The sequence below is a fragment of the Clinocottus analis genome, unplaced genomic scaffold (assembly GCF_023055335.1).
Source record: "Clinocottus analis isolate CAN_PGR_092001 unplaced genomic scaffold, fCliAna1.0.p SCAF_6, whole genome shotgun sequence".
NCBI classification, from domain to species: domain Eukaryota; kingdom Metazoa; phylum Chordata; class Actinopteri; order Perciformes; family Cottidae; genus Clinocottus; species Clinocottus analis.
The window spans coordinates 13539940-13560764 of record NW_027176218.1 but is presented as its reverse complement, the minus strand read 5'-3'; the positions used below and the strand labels follow the sequence as shown (position 1 = coordinate 13560764).

At 42.7% G+C, this 20825-nt stretch overlaps 1 protein-coding gene across 2 annotated transcripts in view; it reads left to right on the top strand.

The window, feature by feature from the left end:
* furinb (furin (paired basic amino acid cleaving enzyme) b) overlaps positions 1-20196 on the top strand; it is a 66932-nt gene extending 46736 nt beyond the window's left edge. For both annotated transcript variants that reach the window (XM_068602280.1, XM_068602279.1), the window contains 10 exons: positions 3407-3495; positions 5805-5977; positions 9276-9488; positions 11001-11101; positions 13030-13133; positions 14293-14410; positions 14558-14737; positions 15039-15166; positions 15721-15849; positions 18217-20196. In XM_068602280.1, the coding sequence (XP_068458381.1) occupies positions 3407-3495; positions 5805-5977; positions 9276-9488; positions 11001-11101; positions 13030-13133; positions 14293-14410; positions 14558-14737; positions 15039-15166; positions 15721-15849; positions 18217-18923 (1942 nt within the window). In that variant the 3' untranslated portion in view covers positions 18924-20196. The remainder of the gene's footprint in view (positions 1-3406; positions 3496-5804; positions 5978-9275; positions 9489-11000; positions 11102-13029; positions 13134-14292; positions 14411-14557; positions 14738-15038; positions 15167-15720; positions 15850-18216) is intronic.
* The last annotated feature ends 629 nt before the right edge of the window (positions 20197-20825 follow it).

Here is a 20825-nt window from a genome sequence, read left to right as displayed (position 1 = left end):
GTTGTATCATTTCCAAGAAAAATAACTCGTGAATTGGAACCTGCACTTTAGCCCTTCCCATAAAAATTGAGAATGTTTCTGCTACATTATATTACGGAGGAATCTCTTAGTGTCTTGCATTCCTTCAAACACATATATTTTACTCTCTTTACTATTTTCCTATTTTTCATGTTAAGCAGCCACATTATTGCAATGTGTGAAATTATGCTCTGTCCTGAGTGGCATTAAAGCTTCCTCAATATCATTTCACAGTCTTCTCGCTCTCAATTTGTATTATTTTATATTACTTCCAAGCTTGTCTCTCGTACAAATTTGTTTTTCTGGCTTGAAATGACTGACGTGACCATTCAGCACCTCCTCGGTGGTGTTTCAGCACATAATACCATGATTGACTTGTGTGGACGAGCTTGCGAAGCCAGTCAGTCTGACGTTGTCGGGCGCGCAGTGGTGAGCTAAAATGTAATGATGTAATGAGTGTGCACGTCTGTGCCTCTTTACTGCTCTGATAAAACAATGAATACTCATTTAAAGGTCCGCTCGCCACTTCACACGCAGACCGGGATGAGAAACTGTACAGAGATTAACATAGTGTGCACACCTCAAGCTTTTCCACTCAGTCTGTCTTTGACAATCAGCCAAATTGACTGACCTGTGTGAATGATATTGATTATCTAATGCTTATCAGGTCATAATGGTGTTAACACTGCACTTTTCACCAAAAAAAAATGCCGCTATAGTACATACATTCTGCTAACAAATGTCCTCCTCACGTAATAAGTCCCAGTGTAACCCTTGAGTACCTAATATATTGTTCTTGAGGGAGCCATCATCTTCCCATCACCTGCTGCCATTTATACAAGCTAGTTAGCCCTATAACAATGTAGTTTAACCTCTTGATAGCAATATTAATAATTCCATTGCATTTGTGATGTATTACACCCTGCCATATGTTGTGCCAAGGTCCTTATGAGGGCATCTCTGTCAGTGAAAAGTACACCCTGTCAGGCCAGGTGATTACTCACTAAAATCTCTTCAATGCTTGTTGTTGTTGACAGCCTAATTAATGATTTGTTAGGAGTCAAAATTCCTTTATCCGCACCATCTCTTTTTTTGTATTTGTTTTGTTCTTTGACGTTCTAAATCATGAACTAGTAAGAGGAAGAAGACGACGGGTGGAAACAGCAGTGCTCCTCGGCTTAAATGTTTTTCAGTGAACAAAAGTGGGAATTAGCGGGTGGGTAATATATCACAGAGCTACACAAAGTCTAATCAGGATCCCAGCTGGAGGCGCAGCCTTCTCTGACCCTGTGAAACGACTTTGTCCTCTGCCTCATCATCGGGGGGAGGTTGGGAGATCAAAAAGGAAGTCATTTTTGTCTCTTCCAAAACAATATGTAATTAGCTTTGTTCCGATAACATTCACACAGCACGACCCAGAAGTGGGTGTGAAGCTGTACACCTCCTAATCAGATATCTCTACTGTAATCAGCAGACAAACTTAATGATCTGTGTTTAATGGCAAATGTTCCTTCGGCTTCATCCATTCGCAGTCTGATCACACCACTTTAACCCCCGAAGTCAATGAAACAAATTAAATTCATTTCACTAACGATTACTTGTTTTGCCTGGAATGATGCAAAGCTGTGAAGGTGGAGACTTGTCATTGGCTTTTATTAGAGCCGATCTGTGGTTGATAAGCGCGTATTCGGGGGGTTGGAGGTGTTTTTGTTTGTGATGTGTTGGTGTGTTTGATGCGCTCTGTGGGGAACCTGTCTGTTCTCAGAAACACAAGACTGGTCGTAGCTATTAATGAGGGAGTCTGTGAATAATTCATGTGCATCGATAACATTTCATATCTCATTTGTCTGGCCGGTGACTGTCAAGGTAAAGTTTAAGAAAGGTCTCTGTGTTTCTCCTCAGGTTTCATCTCAGTTACTTCTGATTTGAAGCACCTGCAGCCTGTACAACAGAAGAATATAGTTAGATTTTTGATTGGCTCGTAGAGGTGAAAGTAGGTGCTGTCTGAAGTGGCTGTGTTTAACAGGGGAGGATTGGAAGTGCATACAGCGCATAGATGCCAAGCTTTGTACATGCTGTGATGAAGTACACACGGAACATTTGTCCACAATCAAATTGGCTGGAACAACCCGTATTTTCCCCGCGGCTGTCACCAGATTGTGATACATGTTCCAAAACTTTTATTGGCGACTATATGGCGTACTAAATACAGGAGTGGTTCTCAAACTGTGGGGCGCGCCCCTCTAGTGGGGTGCAGAAGCGTTACAGGTGGGGTGCGGGTGGGAGATGCTGTTTTTTTTAACATATATACATTTTTTTTTATTTTTTTTTATTCACCCCACAGTGGGGAAATTGTTCTCTGCATTTTACCCATCCTTTGTAATTATGGAGCAGTGTGCTGCTCTGGGAAGCTCTGGGGCTTCAGTGTCTTGCTCAAGGACACTTTGACGTGCAAACTATGGGAAGAACAGGAAAGAACTGGCTACCTTGTTGTTTCAGGATGACCAACCCTTCCCATGAGCTACATAACAACTTTACATAGTACAAAAGTATAAAGTGCACGAACATAAAACATCATTAATAAATACATGGTGAAATAACTGTACTTTCGTGGAAACGTTTACATAATGGTTACGCTTGCGCACGCGCGACTCGCCGATCCTTGGCGTCTCGCCAAAAGCCGATCACCGTGAGGTCGACGTTTCTGCTGCTGCGTCTCAAAACCAAATACAGATCAAAGCTCAACATTGAGCATGTATTGAGAGCGGCCTTATCAAACCTACAACCCTGTTTTTGAAAGATTTGTAGAAGAAAGCAGCTCACTGCAGCCACTAATACTGATACATGATGGCTCGCATATCTGCACTCATTGTGTTTTGATTTGCATAGATATTCAGTACCAAACAGGTTAATTGCAGCCACAATAGGCATTTTCTTCTTCCTCCAAAGTCAGGTGTGACAAAAAAAGTTTAGGATCCACTGATATATACAGTAACTATACGATACGGTGATGCATTATGAAAGTGAAACAACCAAAACTGTTCCGAAAATAGCCGAGTTCTCGAAGAGCATTTCTCTGCTTTCTGCATACGAGTAAGTTCAATTCTAAAACGACTCCGATTAATATCTCCGTTCTTCTAAAAAGCATATCAGGCTCTCAGTCGCAGAAGGACCCCTGGGTTTATGTTTCTCTTTTGACTTGTGTGTTTTAGCTCCTGCTTCAGTATTATTAAAAAGCTCAGTTCAGGACGTTACAAACCATTGCTGCTTTTTTGCGGTCAGGAATTGATTGAGTGATGCTCTTGCTCGATGTGTAAATTGTCTCTTTGTATTCCTCCTCCTTTTTGTATTTCTATTACTCTCTTTTGTGATGTGTGTCTCTCCCCAGACACGGAACGCGATGTGCAGGAGAAGTTGCAGCAGCAGCGGACAACGGGGTGTGTGGTGTCGGTGTGGCCTATAATGCTAAGATAGGAGGTGAGTGAAGCATCTCAGTGGGGTTTTTTAATTGGGAAAAATGTTTAATTGAAAATAATTAGAATTGAAGTTTTAATATTATTTTAATTAGAAATAATTTACAGGCATTCAAACTAATTAACATAGAAGGAAGCTGTCTTCACATTTTGTTAGAGAGCCAGTCACAGATTTCTTTGTTGTTGTTTTGTTCTGAATCATTGACCATCTTTTACTGCATGATTGACTCCCTGTTGTTCAGATGCACAAGTGTGCTGCAGAGATGGGAAGGAGCATGCAGTGATTGTCCTTGAACTATTTGCTCCTTGCGAAAAATAGCTTGGCTTTCTGCAGATTTTCCTCTGGAAAGGAATCTGTTGTGGCTTTGGTAACACATCGCTTCGAAACATGTTGGTTTTAGAATCTTTTTTTACTTTAAATTAGCAAATATAATAATTCACACTACCTTAATTTGACACTTAGCCAAAAAAATCCATCTATTTCTCCACCAATTAGATCAAAAGCAAATGAAATGTATGTATAAGGGTTTTCCTGAGTCCTTTGTGATGCCTAAATGTCAGATTATGCTGATGCCATGAAACTGACTTTACAACCCAGTGGACGTCCTTTCGTACCACTGTGTAAATAATCGGCCTAAAAACCACAGTCTTTAACACAGTTGCATGATTGAACACTAACACAGCAGTCGGCATGTGCAGATATGCATGAAAGAAAGAAGACATTCCTTTACACGTGAACACAAATTAAGTTTGAAAGGTTTCTTTTAATAATTTATTTTCCCCTGAAAATGTTTGCACTTGATGCGCTGCAAGGAGGCTTTTAGTAACTTCAGTCACCAAACAATCTGTCAGTGACATGATGGCAGCCAACAAGACTCAGTGGAGCCTGTGGAGCCCTGAGCAGCCCCGTTCGCAGATGTTACTCATAATTCTCCTTCTTTGTCTTCATTACCATTCATCTCCCCACGGAGCCGCGCATTAGCCCGGTTCTCGTAAAGTACTCCTCGTGAGTCTGTTCACGTCACGGGGTCAGTGGAACGGTACTGCTGATGTGATCCCAAACATCAGTGTGTGTTGTGTGTGTGTGTGCGTGCGTGTGTGTGTGTGTGTGTGTGTGTGTGTGTGTGTGTGTGTGTGTGTGTGTGTGTGTGTGTGTGTGTGTGTGTGTGTGTGTGTGTGTGTTCACAGGCAGTCAGGTTTGTGGGGAAAGCTTATATGTGTGTATCCTTACAGAGCAATGATTAGTGTGTAATTGACTCTTCTTGGCTCACTCTGCATTTACTTTCACCCACTGTACCTGTGTTTCCTCCAAAGACACACACACACACACGCTAAAAACTTGCACAGCAGTGTCTTAATAAGGAATCGTCGAGCTGCAGGAAGTTGATGAGAATTGCTACGACAATGATTATCATTACCGCAGCAATACAGCCAGAGACTAATGATTTACCGAGCAAACATTGTGCTTTATGTCGCATGTTTAGCCCAGTTAAGCACTTTTTTTTCCAGGCTACTCATTATTCAAACTTGTGTTGTGCCGAATCCCCTGCCCTTAGAGTAATTACTGCCTTGGCTACATCTCTTCTGGCAGGTGGTCTAGAATGGATTATTTAAGTCTTAATGTGGACGTCGCCAGTGTTAGTGTTGCCTCTAGGGTTTGCGGGTCTTCTCCCAGTAATGGACCTTATTTGTGGTTGGTTCATTTCACGCCTCTCTACAGCCATTAATGTTCAGAGGAGGGATCTGAGGGTGCTCACTTCAAAGGCTCACACTGGCTTGTGTATCAGGTATGATGAAAGGTGACATTCAGTGCCACCCTGTGTGGGCCCACCAGTCTGTTGAAGTCTTTGTAAACTCTCAGTTCATTTATAGCAGTGTGTATGTTATCTCTCCTGCAGTCTGTTAGGTGTGTCTACTTGTCCTTTCTGTGTGTTCATTGGGGTTAGGGAACTAGCTCTTTCTGGTTTAACAAGCAGCTGGGCTTTTGAATGTGTGACGGTAAAAACAATATTCATCGGAGCGGCATCCGCGGGTGAAGGTTTGTACGCTTGGTCTTTTGTTTTTTGGAGCAGAAGATAAAATTGGAATTTGTGGTCCGACCGATGTCTTTCAGACATTTTCTGACACGTTTCCTCTTGTTGTCATCTCACGCTGTCTTTCCCATCCTCAGGTTTTGACATCTTCCCACATCTGTCTAAAGCTCAAATTCATACACTCTCTATCTCCTCACCATCTGTCACTCTTTCTCCACCACTTTTCACATCTCCAGTGTGATAACGTGTTCGGCGCTGCGTTGCCTGTTCATTTTTACAGGGGTTCGTATGTTAGATGGGGAGGTGACGGACGTGGTGGAGGCCCACTCTCTGAGCCTGAACCCGCAGCACATCCACATTTATAGTGCCAGCTGGGGCCCAGAGGACGACGGCAAGTCACTGGACGGCCCTGCCAAGCTGGCGAAGGAGGCTTTCCTCCAGGGAATCACCAAGGTTAGTCGCAGCATAAGCTTGAACTTTGAATTTACATTTTTGCATCACCTTCAAACTCATATCAGCTAGTTAATGGCTTGAAATAGCTTTGTACTTGTTTGATATTTTTGGGAAATAAGCCCTTGCTTTTATGGCAGAGAAATAGATGAGAAGATTGTCACAACTCGTATGGTAAAAATGACGCTGAAGCCATCAGATTGTTAGTTTAGTTTGGATTGGCTTTGTCCTAAGGTATCAAAATCTGCCTAACAGGACCTCTAAAGATCACTAATTTACATGTTATACCTCGCCTGGCTGATCCATACAAAAAACAAATTGTAAAAGTAACAATTTGCAGTTTTATATTATATTCATATTATTATGTGCTCAACCTTTTTTGTTCTTCTCATGCTAGTGTCAAAGTCAGTTTCTCATTCAAACCATGTTTCCCATACCATTTCCCTCCACAGCAGTGGTTAAGGCACAGAATACATTAAGGTTAGGCCTCACTAAAATAACTACTTGAGGTTAAGACTAGCATGAGCTGAGGTTAGGCGGATCAGAAAGGACTATTAGGTGTTTTAGCTCAGATTAAGTGAGGGAGGGAAACCACCAATTGATTGGGAAGCAGACTTGAGACACAACACCATGAGAAGTAACTTCCTGATTGTAGCATTGTAACTTCAATCCTAACCAAGACATAGTATGTCTCATAACACTTAGTGGCAACTTTCCACTTTTACATATTAGTTTTATACACATTAAACAAACAATATACTACATTTTAATTACTTCTGAGGTGCTGGAAGGTGAATTACATGACCTTTGGAGCTAGGCTAGCTGTTTCCCCCTGTTGCCAGTTGTTATGCTAAGCTAAGCTAACCAGCTGCATGCTAATATTTACCGTACAGACAGTAGTGGTAGTGATCATCTCATCGAGCCTTTAGGAAGGAAGTAAATACCTTCAGAGTATTTCACAACACAACTGTTCCTTATATGTGGAGCAATTTATCCCAAACCAGCAAAAAACTGTTTTTCCCAGCTATACATGTATGTGAAGTTTGTTATTTGCCCTCTGACCAGCCTTCCAGGGTTGGATCGAGTAAGACATTAGAGAGTATGCCACGTTATCTAAGGTTAATGTCATCATTTATCTTGTGTCAGCATGCTGCATCAAAAGGCGTTAAAAGAACAGCTAAATGATGAATAGGAAATGTGAGGAAAAGGAATCAGAGCAGCAGTCACTGATGCAGAACAATAGTTAGATTCAAAGACCTGAGTCATTTTTCTGTGGAAAAGAATGATTCATATCTCACATCCAAAATGTGAATTGCTCCACATATCATGGTGTCTTAGTGAGGATAAATTGCCTGACAGCAGCACAACAGGTCCTTTCTGGGTCAGCGTGTGTTCTCCTGGCAGCGAGATAACCCCTGGCACCAAAGTGTTATGGTCTGGCCTCCGTAACTTACAGCAAAGCCAGCGGTAGACCATCAATTGGGATAGAAAGCTTAGCTAGAGCTTCAAGACTCTTGTGATACAGTACGATTTAGACAGCATCAACACATTAAGTAGAGGGAAGTTCTCCCGCTAAATGTGTGGTAATTTGTGAGATAAAGAGGTTGGAATTCATTAAGAGAAGTAAATGGAAAATCCTATTAAAACAACTCTGAATAAGCTGAGTTGAGGTGAAAATGAGGTCCCTTTGTCCACTTGCAAGTTTAAAATGGGATTAACATTTACAACATCAGTGATAAGGAAGCACAGATTCATGTACCGGTTATCTTTGTATTTTTCGGGACCGCTAGGCTAAAATACTAAAACTGATGATGGGACAGGACTTTTATTTTTTTTGCAGGCAGAGAACAAAACAGACATTCTTGGTCTTAAACCACACGAACCGAAAGATTCCTGCAGCTTTTTCCATCAAACACTTGTTTTTTATTTTCCTTTTTGTGTAGTTTTGTGTTCTGTGGGTGACGGAGAGGACGGGAGGAAGAAATGGAATACATACTGTATGTTTTCTCTCTTCTTAATAATGTTTTGTTTGCCATCAACTGATTAATTATTTCTGCTCTCTGTATGTGGGCTCCATTTTCTTTTATCTGTTTCTCCATCACACAGTATATATTTCTTAGTTTGTTGTTGTGATAGAAAAATAAAATTGTATCCGCCCACTTGGTTTGTGGTAGAAGAAATACTTTAATCTTTCAGTTTCATTCTGAATGTCAGTGTCTGTGTTGCTGCTTTCAGTTTCAAGTTACTTTTAGTGTTTCATTTGATTTTTTGAATGACAGCTTGTGATTAATGCTGAAAATGTATGTACTCTTTACTTTAAAAAAAAAAAAAAAAACACACTCAAGAAGGACTTCACAGAAGAGTCAATCAAAGGCAGAGAGATAATAAGGTGTAAGAAGAAGAAGAGGGCTCTTCAGCAATTTATTGAAGAAAAAGGCCATTTGAAAAAGTGTTTTCATAACTTGAACAAATGGACACTGAGGTTTTCCTCCATCCAGACTCTTTCAGAGCTTCAGCACTCTGACTGCAGATGCCCTTTTGCCCTCTGTCTCCATCTCAGCCTCGGGGGACAACATCTGCTCTGTAGACCTCAAGCAGATATCAGCTATGCGGGAGAGAAAGTAGGTCAACTCTGCAGACCAACCAGTGCCACAAAAATAAGCAGTATGAGTTTAAAAATCGATTCTAAAGATCATAGGTAACTAGTGCAGGAAAAAAATGCCAGAATTCAGAAAATGTGCAAAAATAAATCGAAACTCACTTTATTTTGTACAAGCTGAAGGCGGTCGGTCCAGCGATTGCTGGGGTATTTCAGTGATTGCAATGTTGCAGTAACCTAATCAGCTGGAGACAAACATTTTCTGTGTCTTGGAACAACAGGAACAATCTCATCTGAGCAGTGTTGCTACGTTGACAAACAATACCCTTTGTTACTTTGTTACTAATCTTTCCATCCTCCTGTTGGCAGGTCCAGACCGAACCCGACAAAATGTGCGTCTCGTACTGTGTGTGTGCGTTCGGAGCGTACGGCCTTACTGTCAATTATCATGTTGTCATTTATCATGCCCCTAAATTATATTCTGCTTGAGTAGATTCTGTAATTACATTTCATCTGTTTGTTATCAGATGTTTTGCCGCAATAAGACGCCTGACATTATGATGTATTATTACGGGCTGTGCCTCCAGCGGTTCACTGCTTCTGAGTGTGTTTAAGCAGTCAGACGATCAATGTTTCACACTTGGACCACTTCTTGTTAGTCTCTTTCTCTAAACCTATTCTGTGCGTGCTTCTATTCCACAGGGCCGTGGCGGACAAGGCTCCATCTTTGTGTGGGCCTCGGGTAACGGCGGCCGGGAGCAAGACAGCTGTAACTGTGACGGCTACACCAACAGCATTTACACCCTTTCCATCAGCAGCACCACGCAGTCCGGCAACGTGCCGTGGTACAGCGAGCCCTGCTCTTCCACCCTTGCTACTACCTTCAGCTCTGGAAACCCTGGGGAGAAACAGATAGTGGGTGTACACACACATACACACACTTTGAACATCTAAGATTTTGTGTAGGATTGTTTTTACACTTCGAATCTCTATGAAATGTCAGCGTTGCAAGAAGAAAACATATTCCTCATACTTCGCAATGGCAAAAATGCATGTATGCTGATACATCTGAAGTAAAACCTTTTCAACTGTGCCTACACATTACACTCATCTCTGGAAAATCAAAAATTGGTATCAAACCTGTCAAAATCACAGTGACTGATGTGTAACATGCAGTGAGCAAAGCTGACAGACAATGAGAGATGCCACATGCTTCCTTCAAGCTGCTTGTCTGCTGAAGAAAGAGTTGCCTCAGGGACTTAGAAAAGCATAAAACAAACCATAAATCTGCCATTTTCCTCAAAATACACCAGAGGCCTGCTGCAGGCGAGCAGACACAACTCATCAAATAGATGAAATTGAAGTCATTCTGAAATGTACAGCAGCTGTTGTATTGTTGCTTTGGTAGCCAGAAGCTTCCATTTGTTAAATCAGGGAGTTCATACAGCTTTTGTTTATCCCAAACTAGAATTCATGTTTACTTTGTCAGATTTCTGTGTTTGGTACATTTGTGTCTTGACTGTCGAAACTCCTGCAAACCAGGAACAGGCTTTTAGACAAACCCATCGTGGACTCACAAGTAGCTGTGAAAACATCAAACTTCATGCAGTGACGGACTGCAACCGTTTTTTATTATTAGATTAGATTTTTTTTCTTCACATCATTAATTATTCACTTGGCCTTAATAAGGAAAATGTCAGCATGAATTAAAAGAGATGCCCATCACAAGTTCCTCAATGATGTTGTCAGATGTGTACAAAATCCCAAACTAGAATGATTGAAAAGTGAAAAACCTTCATCTTGATAAATGACTAATCACGACGTCAGAACAAATAATGACATATGACAGTGTTCCAGTGTTGTGTATCCACTCCTGATATCTAATGGTTGTGTGCAGACACCTTTGTTTGTTTGTTTACTCCACCGACACAGAGACTTCTTTCCGCAGATAATGGCCATTAGTGCCCCAATCTGTCAGGCCAAAAGTTGCAAACCAAGAAGCTGTCCATGACCTTAACAGCTCGCCTTGTTCTCTGGCTTTTTCTCATTTCTGTCGTGTACCCATCGTGACCCAGACAGGCCTCATTAGCCTTCTGGCATTGGCGGAGGCCGAGAGCAGGGCTGGACGCGGAGTACCAACATACTTTGTCTCTCTACGTGACCTGACTGGGCTGATTTGGCTGACATTCACCTCCCTGGCTTTGACCCTCTGGCAGGGCTCCACAGACCTGAAGCTGAGCCCCGTCGCTCTCCTCTCTCCCTCACTTCCCACCTGCGATCGCTGCAGGCAGAGCTCCCATTGTCCCCGGCCCTCCCGCAGTCTCACCTCTCTTACTGTGAACTTCTCTCATGCTGATGTGGAAAACTCGTTGTGTCACATTCACCGAGTGTAACCTTCTGTATTTCTGTGTGTCTCCTGTCTCCAAGGTGACCACAGACCTGAGGCAGAAGTGCACAGACTCTCACACGGGGACGTCCGCCTCTGCCCCGCTGGCTGCTGGAATCATTGCTCTGGCTCTGGAGGCCAAGTGAGTGAAAACGACACAACCTCCTCCTCTTACAAAGATACTTCTCTAGTCAACCCTGTGGGCAGTTCACTTTTACAATGAACACCCATGTTGATGTGTGAAGCAGGAAACGCTCACTGACTGTTCTGATCGTAACCCGGTAACATCGTGTTTTTCAGATGAAGTTCATAGCGCAGGCCAGTCCTCACAGGTCGTTGTCAGGATTGGCTTTGGAAAGCTAATTTAAAACAATGTGAAATGCAGATTACTTTCTATTTAGTCGAAAACCAGAATTGATGTGTTTCATCACAGCACAGTCATTTCATGTAGTTTACAACTCAAAAACACATTTAAGCAAGCAGAACCTGATTGTTAACTGCACTAGGAGCTACTGTGCGTGTGTGTGTGTGTGTGTGTGTGTGTGTGTGTGTGTGTGTGTAGGTGTGTGTGTGTGTAGGTGTGTGTGTGTGTGTGTGTGCGTGCCTGTGTGCGTGCCTGTGTGCGTGCGCGCGTGCACTCACGTCTGGGAGTCGGCGTTGGCCTAAATCCCAGCCCAGAAATTCATTCCTCAGCAAATTAAGCTTTTGATAATCAGTTAATTAGCCAGACAAATCAGCAGCTGCAGTGCACACAGACATCTGAATACCTGTAGGGCCGGCCGTGAAGATTTGAAACTGGAGAGCGTCTCTCATTATCGCTCACACAGGACTCCAGGTGTCAGTATCCAAGTTCCTGTCAGTAGCGCTAATGTGTTCTCCATTTTGTTCGTATCTTCAGTCGCATCTCGCGGTCGTGCTTTTATCAGTCAGCCGTCATCCGCTCTGCATAATTGACTTCATTTCCACATCAGCATGTATTTGACAAGTGTCGAAACCAAATCCAGTATCACCTAACAACCCGGGTTTCAGTTCAGGTGCACACACTGAGCCTACCCGGGTTCACCTCGCGTATCATGAGAGAAGGGCACTGCCAGGCAGACCTTCACCACGAAGGCTATCTCTCACTTCTACCCCGACAGTAGAGTCTCTGTTCTCCTGACAGGCAGTAGTAATAACAGGGTAGCTAGTTTATCAGACTGGCACCACACAGGAATTCACAGAGATGGAATCATTTAATAGGCAGAGTGTTTTGGCTTTCTGGTGTTTTATTATTTTATTTTTCCCTTCGCTCTTGGCTGAGGTGACATTGAGTGGATGGATAGGTGGGTGTGGGTGTGGGGGTTGGCAGGGGAATCCTGTCCATTAATAACACATGAGAGGATGTGAGATGTGAATGCTGATACAGTGAGCGACAGAGGTGATGCGCAACAGTGCAATCCTGTTTCTATATCTGTCTACATGGCATTGCACTCAGGAAGTATTATCCCAAACCACAGAGCTTTTTTTCTCATCATTGGTAACTCAAAGGCTTTTCATCCGAATGCGTACCGGCCGTGCCTCTTAATACATCTATAAATATAAAAAACACACGTTTTTATTGGGCCTCTGCTGTTGGAAGGTGACCTCATCCCCCAGTCCCAACCTCATTAGAAAGTATCATTACAGAGAGGTCTAGACACAGTCCTTCACACTGTTGTATCCACTGATTCACTGTCTTCCCTGACCTTTCAACAGAATAGGTTATGATGCACCTTTAATACTGGTGTTTTACACGAGTGTTAAACCATAATGTGAGCCCATACCTTTGGTATGGTTGACTGGCATATCCCTCAGGGCTTCCTCTCCGTATAACATTTCAAAAATGTATGTCTCAGTTGGATCATATTTCAGGTGTGTCGTCAGACTCTTGACCTTTTCAACATCACACAGCTCCTGACATTTCCTCTACTGTATTGTCGAGGTCGGCGAAGCCTGATTTTTCCACACAATGTGCATAATGTGGAAAGTATTAGCTATTAAATGACAGAAAGGCAGTACAGTTCCTCTGCTTTCCTTCCTGTATCACTGCAGTATGAACTTGACATGGAGGGACATGCAGCACCTGGTGGTGAGGACGTCCCGGCCCGGACACCTGAGCGCCGGAGACTGGAAGACCAACGGAGTGGGACGCAGAGGTAGAGGCTGGCTAGTCCAAAATAAGCACAGAAGCTGTTGTATGGGGTAGTATTCACGCTTCTATCCTGCGCATACAATAGGACCTTTTTTTTGTGAGCACATGCATTATGTAATAATCTTTATATAATAAAACTCGACTCTGTGCACAGTAAATAGTTTAATATTGTGCACACACGCACTAAATAATCACCTCTCACTCTGTTTCAAACTCGCTGCTCTGTGTATTCTCAAATCCTTGGAGACGTGTTCTCCCAACATCTCTGCTCGGTGGGCTCTCAGGTCTCTGCATGCTCCGCAACCAACTTCACAAAATGTTACAGCGTGCCACAAGTTCAGTCAAAAAGTTTGGATCAAATTAGTAATCTGTGAATGGCTGTTTTGTCTCCACTCTGTTTGCCAGTAGGATTACAGGTTGGTTTATAGGTTTTCGCATGTTATTGTCTGCTACAATATGTACTCTGCAAATCACTCGTCCTGGGTTTTCAGGAAAGATTTCATATGATGTAGTTTTTATATTTTTCATCATAGCTTCATTTCAAACCATATTTTCATAAATCCGTAACGTCAATGTTTTGACATAGAGCTGTTGGCTCCACCGAGCAAGACAGCAGCCTGCTGCACAACACAAGATCAACAGATTCTGAACAACAACCCACTTCAGCTCTCCCTGCTTAAGTCTGCCTTTTATCTAACTCACGAACATGAGCCCATGTCATGTCCCATGCCCAGACAAACATTCATCAGTGGGAAAAGTGCACAGCTAACGTCACTTTCAAGGCTAGAAAACAAAATAGCTGTTAAGCTGCAGCACATCAAGCTGCATGTCTGCCAATATCCTTTTGGTCGATTTAGATGCTGCTGCAGGCCTGACTCTGTCTGCTCATGACATGTAGGCAACAGTGCAAGACCCTCCAGTTGCCTGAGACCAAAGGAGTATGATTTTTGACTATATTCGTTAAAAAAAAGGATGTCTAAATTGTCTATGAATAACTTAAGGAACTGCATTTAAAATCTGGACTGTAATGAATGTAATGCCATAGCATTCCAGTACAGAGTGGACTGTAGACAGACAGTTATTTCTCTTTCTGTGATGTTATCTCATCTTTACCGCCCACCAAACTGTCATTCTCTTTACCTCTCTGTCTTCTGTCTCCATAGTGAGTCATTCGTACGGCTATGGGCTTCTGGATGCCGGTGCTATGGTGTCTTTGGCACAGAACTGGACCACAGTGGGACCTCAGCATCAGTGTGTTCACACCATGCTTGCAGAACCAAGGTTAGAAGGCTGACTGATCAATGTCCCTGTATTCTTTTTGGAGCTGGGACTTCCATGTGGATTTGTAGTACAGCGCTATTGTCTGTGACCATTTCTGCAGCCAAAACAACATTAACTACCTTCCCCTCCCCTCGTCAAAACCTGCAGAGACATCGGGAGCAAGCTGGTGTTCAGCAAGAGCGTGAATGCCTGCTGGGGACGGCCGGAGTACGTCAGCTCCCTGGAACACGTTCAGGCTCGCCTCACTCTCTCCCACAACCAGAGAGGGAAATTAGCCATTCATCTCATCAGCCCACTGGGCACACGCTCCACCTTGCTGTTTCCCAGGTACACAGCAAAATACACCACTATACACACCGGCAGCCGGGCCCTGGTATATATATATATATATATATATATATATATATATATATATATATATATATATATATATATATATATATATATATATATATACATATCTTTGCCTGTGTTTTTTCCACACACACACACACACACAGACAAACACAATGTGCATATACCTCAGTTTTATCTGTGCACAGAAACTCCCTCAAGTATACTCTCTGAGAAAAATTGCCTTCTACCTGAGAAATATAACACAAACACCTCATCTCCCCTTTTCACTCAGGCCCAATGACTTCTCCTCAGAGGGATTCAACGACTGGGCCTTTATGACCACCCACTCATGGGGCGAGGATCCTCAAGGGGAATGGACCCTGGAAATAGAAAATGTAGCAGCTAATGGACGAGACTTTGGTAACCCCACTCATCACCGTCATTTGTTCAGTCTGGTCACATCACACAAAACCTACATTGCACCATTATAAATCCTCTTGCATATTTTCATGCTTCTCGTAATAGCCTCTTCTCAGTTCCCCTCTTTCAGTAACTCGGATTCAGTTTGTACTATTTTTGGCACCAGGGGGGTGCTTCTCTAAGAAGTATATATGTATTAAAACTTTAAAGCTGCTGGACAAATGCATATCTGTTCTGCAAGAAAATTGTTGGTAAAGTTTTGATTATCAACTTATTTTTTTTACAGTCATTGGGCTGCATTTCCGTTCAGAAGGCAAACAGCGGCATATTTTCAGGAGACTTAACTAACTCCTAGAATTCCTGTGTAGCTTTGGGAAATGAGATGAAGGTATCTCTTCCTCCTCCACTGTTGTCTTTGGTCCGCTCTCATCACTACCTTTTTTTCCCACCCCCATATCCTCTTCTTCTCAGCCAGTTCACACTGTTCCCTTCCTGAGAGGTGTTACTTTAATATTATCTTCTCTCCCTCCTCTCTCACTCTCTTTCTCTCTCAGTTGTGTTAAGTCAGTTCACCCTCATCCTTTGGGGTTCTGGATCCAGCGTCGTCAACCCCTCCTCATCCGACTTCCCTCGGCCGTCCAACAACAGCTGCAAGACCTTTGATGCCCAGCAGATCTGTATCGGTGAGATCATCCAGGCGTCACACAAACATTGAACCGAATGAGCTGCAGGTGGCACACAGCCACCTCACATAAAGCGAGGAATCTTTGTCTATCTGTCTGTTTGTGTGGATATGACCTTCGCATAGCTTGAGAACTGTGAATTCAATCTATTTCACAGAAGGCTGCTGTATTGTTTGAGGAACAAGGATGTGCAGTGCAAGAGGATAGCATTTTAACAAATAACTTTATGTTTTGGCTCTTAAGATTGTCAAAAAAAAATGTTTTTCTTGGATTTTCCGCCATTTACTACTACTTTTCCCACCAATTGTGAATTATCGTCACCAAATTTAGAGCAGAACATCTCTCGTTTTATGTTCTATACAGTTTTACCATAGCTGGCCCTTAAAGTTAGGTCAAATGTATGAAAAAAACATAGAGCAGTATGCCTTAAAAATCTTATAACTCAATCAGTAGTATGTTTTTAAAAAGTAATAGTACATTATGCCATAAAAATATGTTAAGAAAAGGTCTATTAAGGTCTATTTATATAATCTATTTTTATAAGTATGACTGTCCTTTGCACATCTCGCAAAACTAAAGTAATTAAAAAGTAAATTTATAGTATTTCATATACTACAGTATATTATAAACAGTTCATTAAAACTTCTTTAAAAATTCTTAGTTTAGTATGTCCTAAATCAGTCCTAAATAAGTTATATTGTTATATATCTTAAAAGATCGTGAAATAGTATGTTACAGAAAAATCATAATATTTCTCTTAAAATGTCATAACAATGTATATTACAGTGTGTGATAATAAGTCATGATAAAGTATGCCATGCCCTGTAATAAACTGGCGACCTGTTCAGGGTGAACCGGGCCTTCGCCCCGCGACCCTAAATACAGGATACGCGTTTTGGATAATGGAATGGAAAAAGTATTGTATATAAATGTAAAAAAAAGTCATAATAGCCTAAAATATTAAACTTTGAAGAGAGGAATCTCTCTATAGCCTCCTGTGGCCTTTCCTTATCTTGAGAACAGTTCATCTGTGCTGCTTCCCACCAGGCGGCGGTATTGCTGGGGACCCAGAGACGGGCATTTTCAACAAGGTGCAATTTGGCCAAAATGTGGCTCCATAACACGATTTACGTTTTGGCCATAACGATGGACCATCGGCCTCAAAAATCACATCATATTTTCCCTGGATTTTGTGGTTCTGGATGAATCAGTCCACATATACCACGCCCAATTGCTTCTCGATTGATTTTGCGCCATTTTGAAATGTGTTCCAATCTGTTTCTCGAGAAAATCTCTGGACGAGCTGGAAAGAGTTACTTTTTTGGGGATTTTTTAATAGGCATGCTTTTGGAATGGACACTGCAGTAGATCTTACAATACAGGCGTCTGGTCAGGCCGTGTTGCGTATTTCAAATTGTGAAACGGATGTTGTGAATACAGATTGTCCATTCATGCATTTGTTTACCCGCACACTATGAATACGCACATTGCCATATGTCACATTAGTTTGGCACGTACGGAGGAGCAGCCGGGGAGATTAAACTGCGTCAGTGTGAGAGGTGCTGCGTCGTCAACAACTGTTCAGGAGGACGCCGCCGCAGCACGGAGAGGCAGGCGAAGTCGGAAGCTTCAAACGCTTCTTAATCAGTTCAGACTTCTCCGAAATGTTGTCAAAGTCTACATTTCAAGAGTTAGTGTTTACACTTTGTTTCACCGGAGCCTTGAAGTAGAAGCTTCATAGAAAGGACCTTTAACTTTGTGATAATTATATAAAAGAAAAGGCCTTCTTTCATCAAATGACCAATCTTTTATTCAGTGCAAAAAAGATCAGTGAAAATGTGAATGTCTTTCTGCATGGTTGTACAGGGAAGGCACGCATACAATTCAACTAATATAAAGAATGTAGTTTTTAACAAATAAAATAATAGTAATGTAGGTTTAAATACATTTCAATTTTTCTGGTCATTAGGATTTGAGCAGTTCTTTCAAGAAAATTCGTCTGACTGAGTCCAACTGCTGTATTCAGTAACTATTATTACTCTTGCTGATAACACTGAATGAATTGTTATTGTGTGTACAATCGCTGAACTCTGCTTTCCAATTAAAAATTTATGGAGGAAATTATTAGTGTATTAATTAATAATTAATCTATTTATTGAAAATGAATTGGCAACTCCTGTGATAATTAAATTATTAATATATTTCCTTCATGCAAAAAATGCCAAAGATTAGATGGTTCTAGTTTTTGATTGTCTTACACTGAAATGTTTTGAGTTGTTTTGAGCAACTGCCATTTTCAAAGTGTTTTTCATTTGGATGCCTGAGACTGAACCTCTCTTCTGCTGTCTTCTGCCGCGCTGCATCCAGAGTGCAGCCCCGGCTTCTCGCTCTTCCTCCAGGGCTGTGTGAAGTTATGTCCGCCGGGCTTCACCTCGGGCCCGCAGCTCCTCAACCTCTCCCTGGAGAACTGGGTGGACCTGTCCTCGGTCCAGGCCTGCCTACCATGCAACTCCGCCTGCCTCAGCTGCTCTGGCACCGGGCCCACGAACTGCCTGTCCTGCCCGCCTCACAGCCACCTCGTTCTCACCTCCTGCCTGCACCAGAACCAGGTCCAGCGCAAATCCCCACCAGTCGGGGACCTGCAGGTCGACGGCGTCCAGCCGGAGGGGGAGGCCCCGACAGCAGTGGACGACAACAGCGGAGAAGGCGAGGAGCCTCCGGAGTTCAGTGTGGCTCCGCCCACTCAGCTGGCCGTGGTCGTCGCCGTGCTCAGCTGTGCCTTCATCCTGGCGGCCTTCGTCGGGGTCTTCTTCTTGCTGCAGATGCGCTCGGGCGGCACTTCTTCGGGCTGGAGGACCAAACTGCCCTCCGTGTACTCGGAGACGGGGGTGCGGATGGGCTTCGGTTTTGGCTGCGGCCAAAGACGGGAGAGGAAGGCACGGATATGCTACAAGGGGATCCCCACTGTGTGGGGGGACGAGGACATGATCGCCTACCAGTCTGAATCAGACAGCGAGGATGTGAACGGTCACGGCGAGAGGACAGCGTTCATCAAGACCCAGAGCTCGATCTAGCTGAACCTGCATCTGCTGTTGTGGTGTCTGAGATCCTGGGTCTCATCAGCAGTTAGATCTGACTGTATAGAGCTGAAGGAGAATCACAAAAACAACCCAAACGCAGGTCTTACTGTCCCATCAGCATCCCATCCAGATGCATCCGAGAGCCAACCATTAGTTTATTCTGTATTTATTTTACATGTGTTCATTTATGGTATTTGATTAATATCAGATGATAGATGTATCCATTATGCATTTGACCCCTTGTCACCAAGTTGAGGTGTTATGCAACTGTGTTATTTATTTGTTTATTGATATCCTGGCTTACAGTCTCACGTATAGATAAAATAACATGAATTGTACATCTTTTGTTGGAGCTCGTCTGCCTGTTAAATGGCCGTGTTTTTTAATCTCCTCATCTCTAGTTTCTAAAAGAGAAAATATCAATAACCAATCACAGCTTAAAATATGATGACATCATCAGTGTTATTGTTTCAGACTGTCAAAGCTTCTCCAGAACTACAGAAGAACATTACATAACTCGAACCGGCTGAGCCGTACTTTCTGTGACAAGTACACGGCTCCTCTAAGCAAGTCGAGTGCTTTACTCTTCACAATATGCGTTGATTTGTCACCAACCCGGCCATCAGCAGTAAATTGATGTTATATTTGATCAGATTCCCGGCAGATTGTTGGCCAGCAGTCATGAAGTTGAGACGCTATTCATTAATAGTAAGAAAACTTTAAATGGAAGCGTTGTGCAGCGCACTGGGACGGCGTGATAAAACATCCTGCTGGCTGTTTGATGAGCAAGACGCTGTGGAGGAGGCTCTGTTTTCAATCAATGCACAGTGGGAATTGCAGCATAGTCACAAAATATCATTGACGTGTAGTAAAGTAACTCTGTTTTTAAATGAAATGAAAATATCACTTAGCCCAAAGCTGCCTGGCTGACCTTTTACAACATTTTTCTGCAGGTAAGAAATCATTTTCCCCACAGAGCATTTATTGATTTCAGGGCTTCTCTCTCTCAGAACATCTTCATCAGGGTGAAGCCCTTTCTCTCTTCATGATGAGCTCCACTCACTGAAAGACAAACACATGCTTAATTTCCTCATGTACAACAGTGTAGACTTGCCTCTGCGCAGGTTGAATCAAAGCCTTTCGAGCCAAAGGGCCAAATGGTGACAGTGATTAAGTAATGAGATCTTGTATCACATTTTCTATGTTTGTTTTATATCCTTTTTTATTTAGCAGACAATGGATGTTGATATTGTGGCGATCAGTTTCATGCTGGAATAAAATTCCTGGCTGTTGCACCGATGGTCTGTTTGTGTCTTAACTGCCAGATTTAAAAACTTTTAGTGTTTTATGCATCTGAAACCAAGCGACTGACACACACACACACACCAGCCGACAGAGCAGATGGTTCATCTCTTCTTCACGGCCATATATCATTGTAAAAAAAAGTGCGTTTCCTTCACTCCGGGCCGTTTGGCTTTAACGGGGTGCCAGCATTCTGTCTCCTTCTCTCCAGTTCTCTAAAAAGCCTTGAAGAAACTATTTTCTCAAGATTCAATATGGTTGCCCCGGAAAGTTGAAATTAATATAAATGGAAACGGTTTGTATGCACATGGGAAAACAATGCCAGCTGGGTAGCAGCGCTGTTCATTAGCAACTTTTCTTCGTAACACCCTCTACAGAGGCAGGTAACGGGGTGCATGGGTGAAGGTACATTCATTCTGTGGTCCATAATTAGATCTGCCGGGAGAACTGGCTGCACCATTCAGCGCCCCTCGGATGCATCATGCCTTTCATTAGAAACGCAGTACGTGTGAAAATACAAGCGTGCGTTTATCGTCTCCTGTAGTTAAAACACTGGATGGGTTTAAAAGTCTTGTTATTATTACATGTATTATT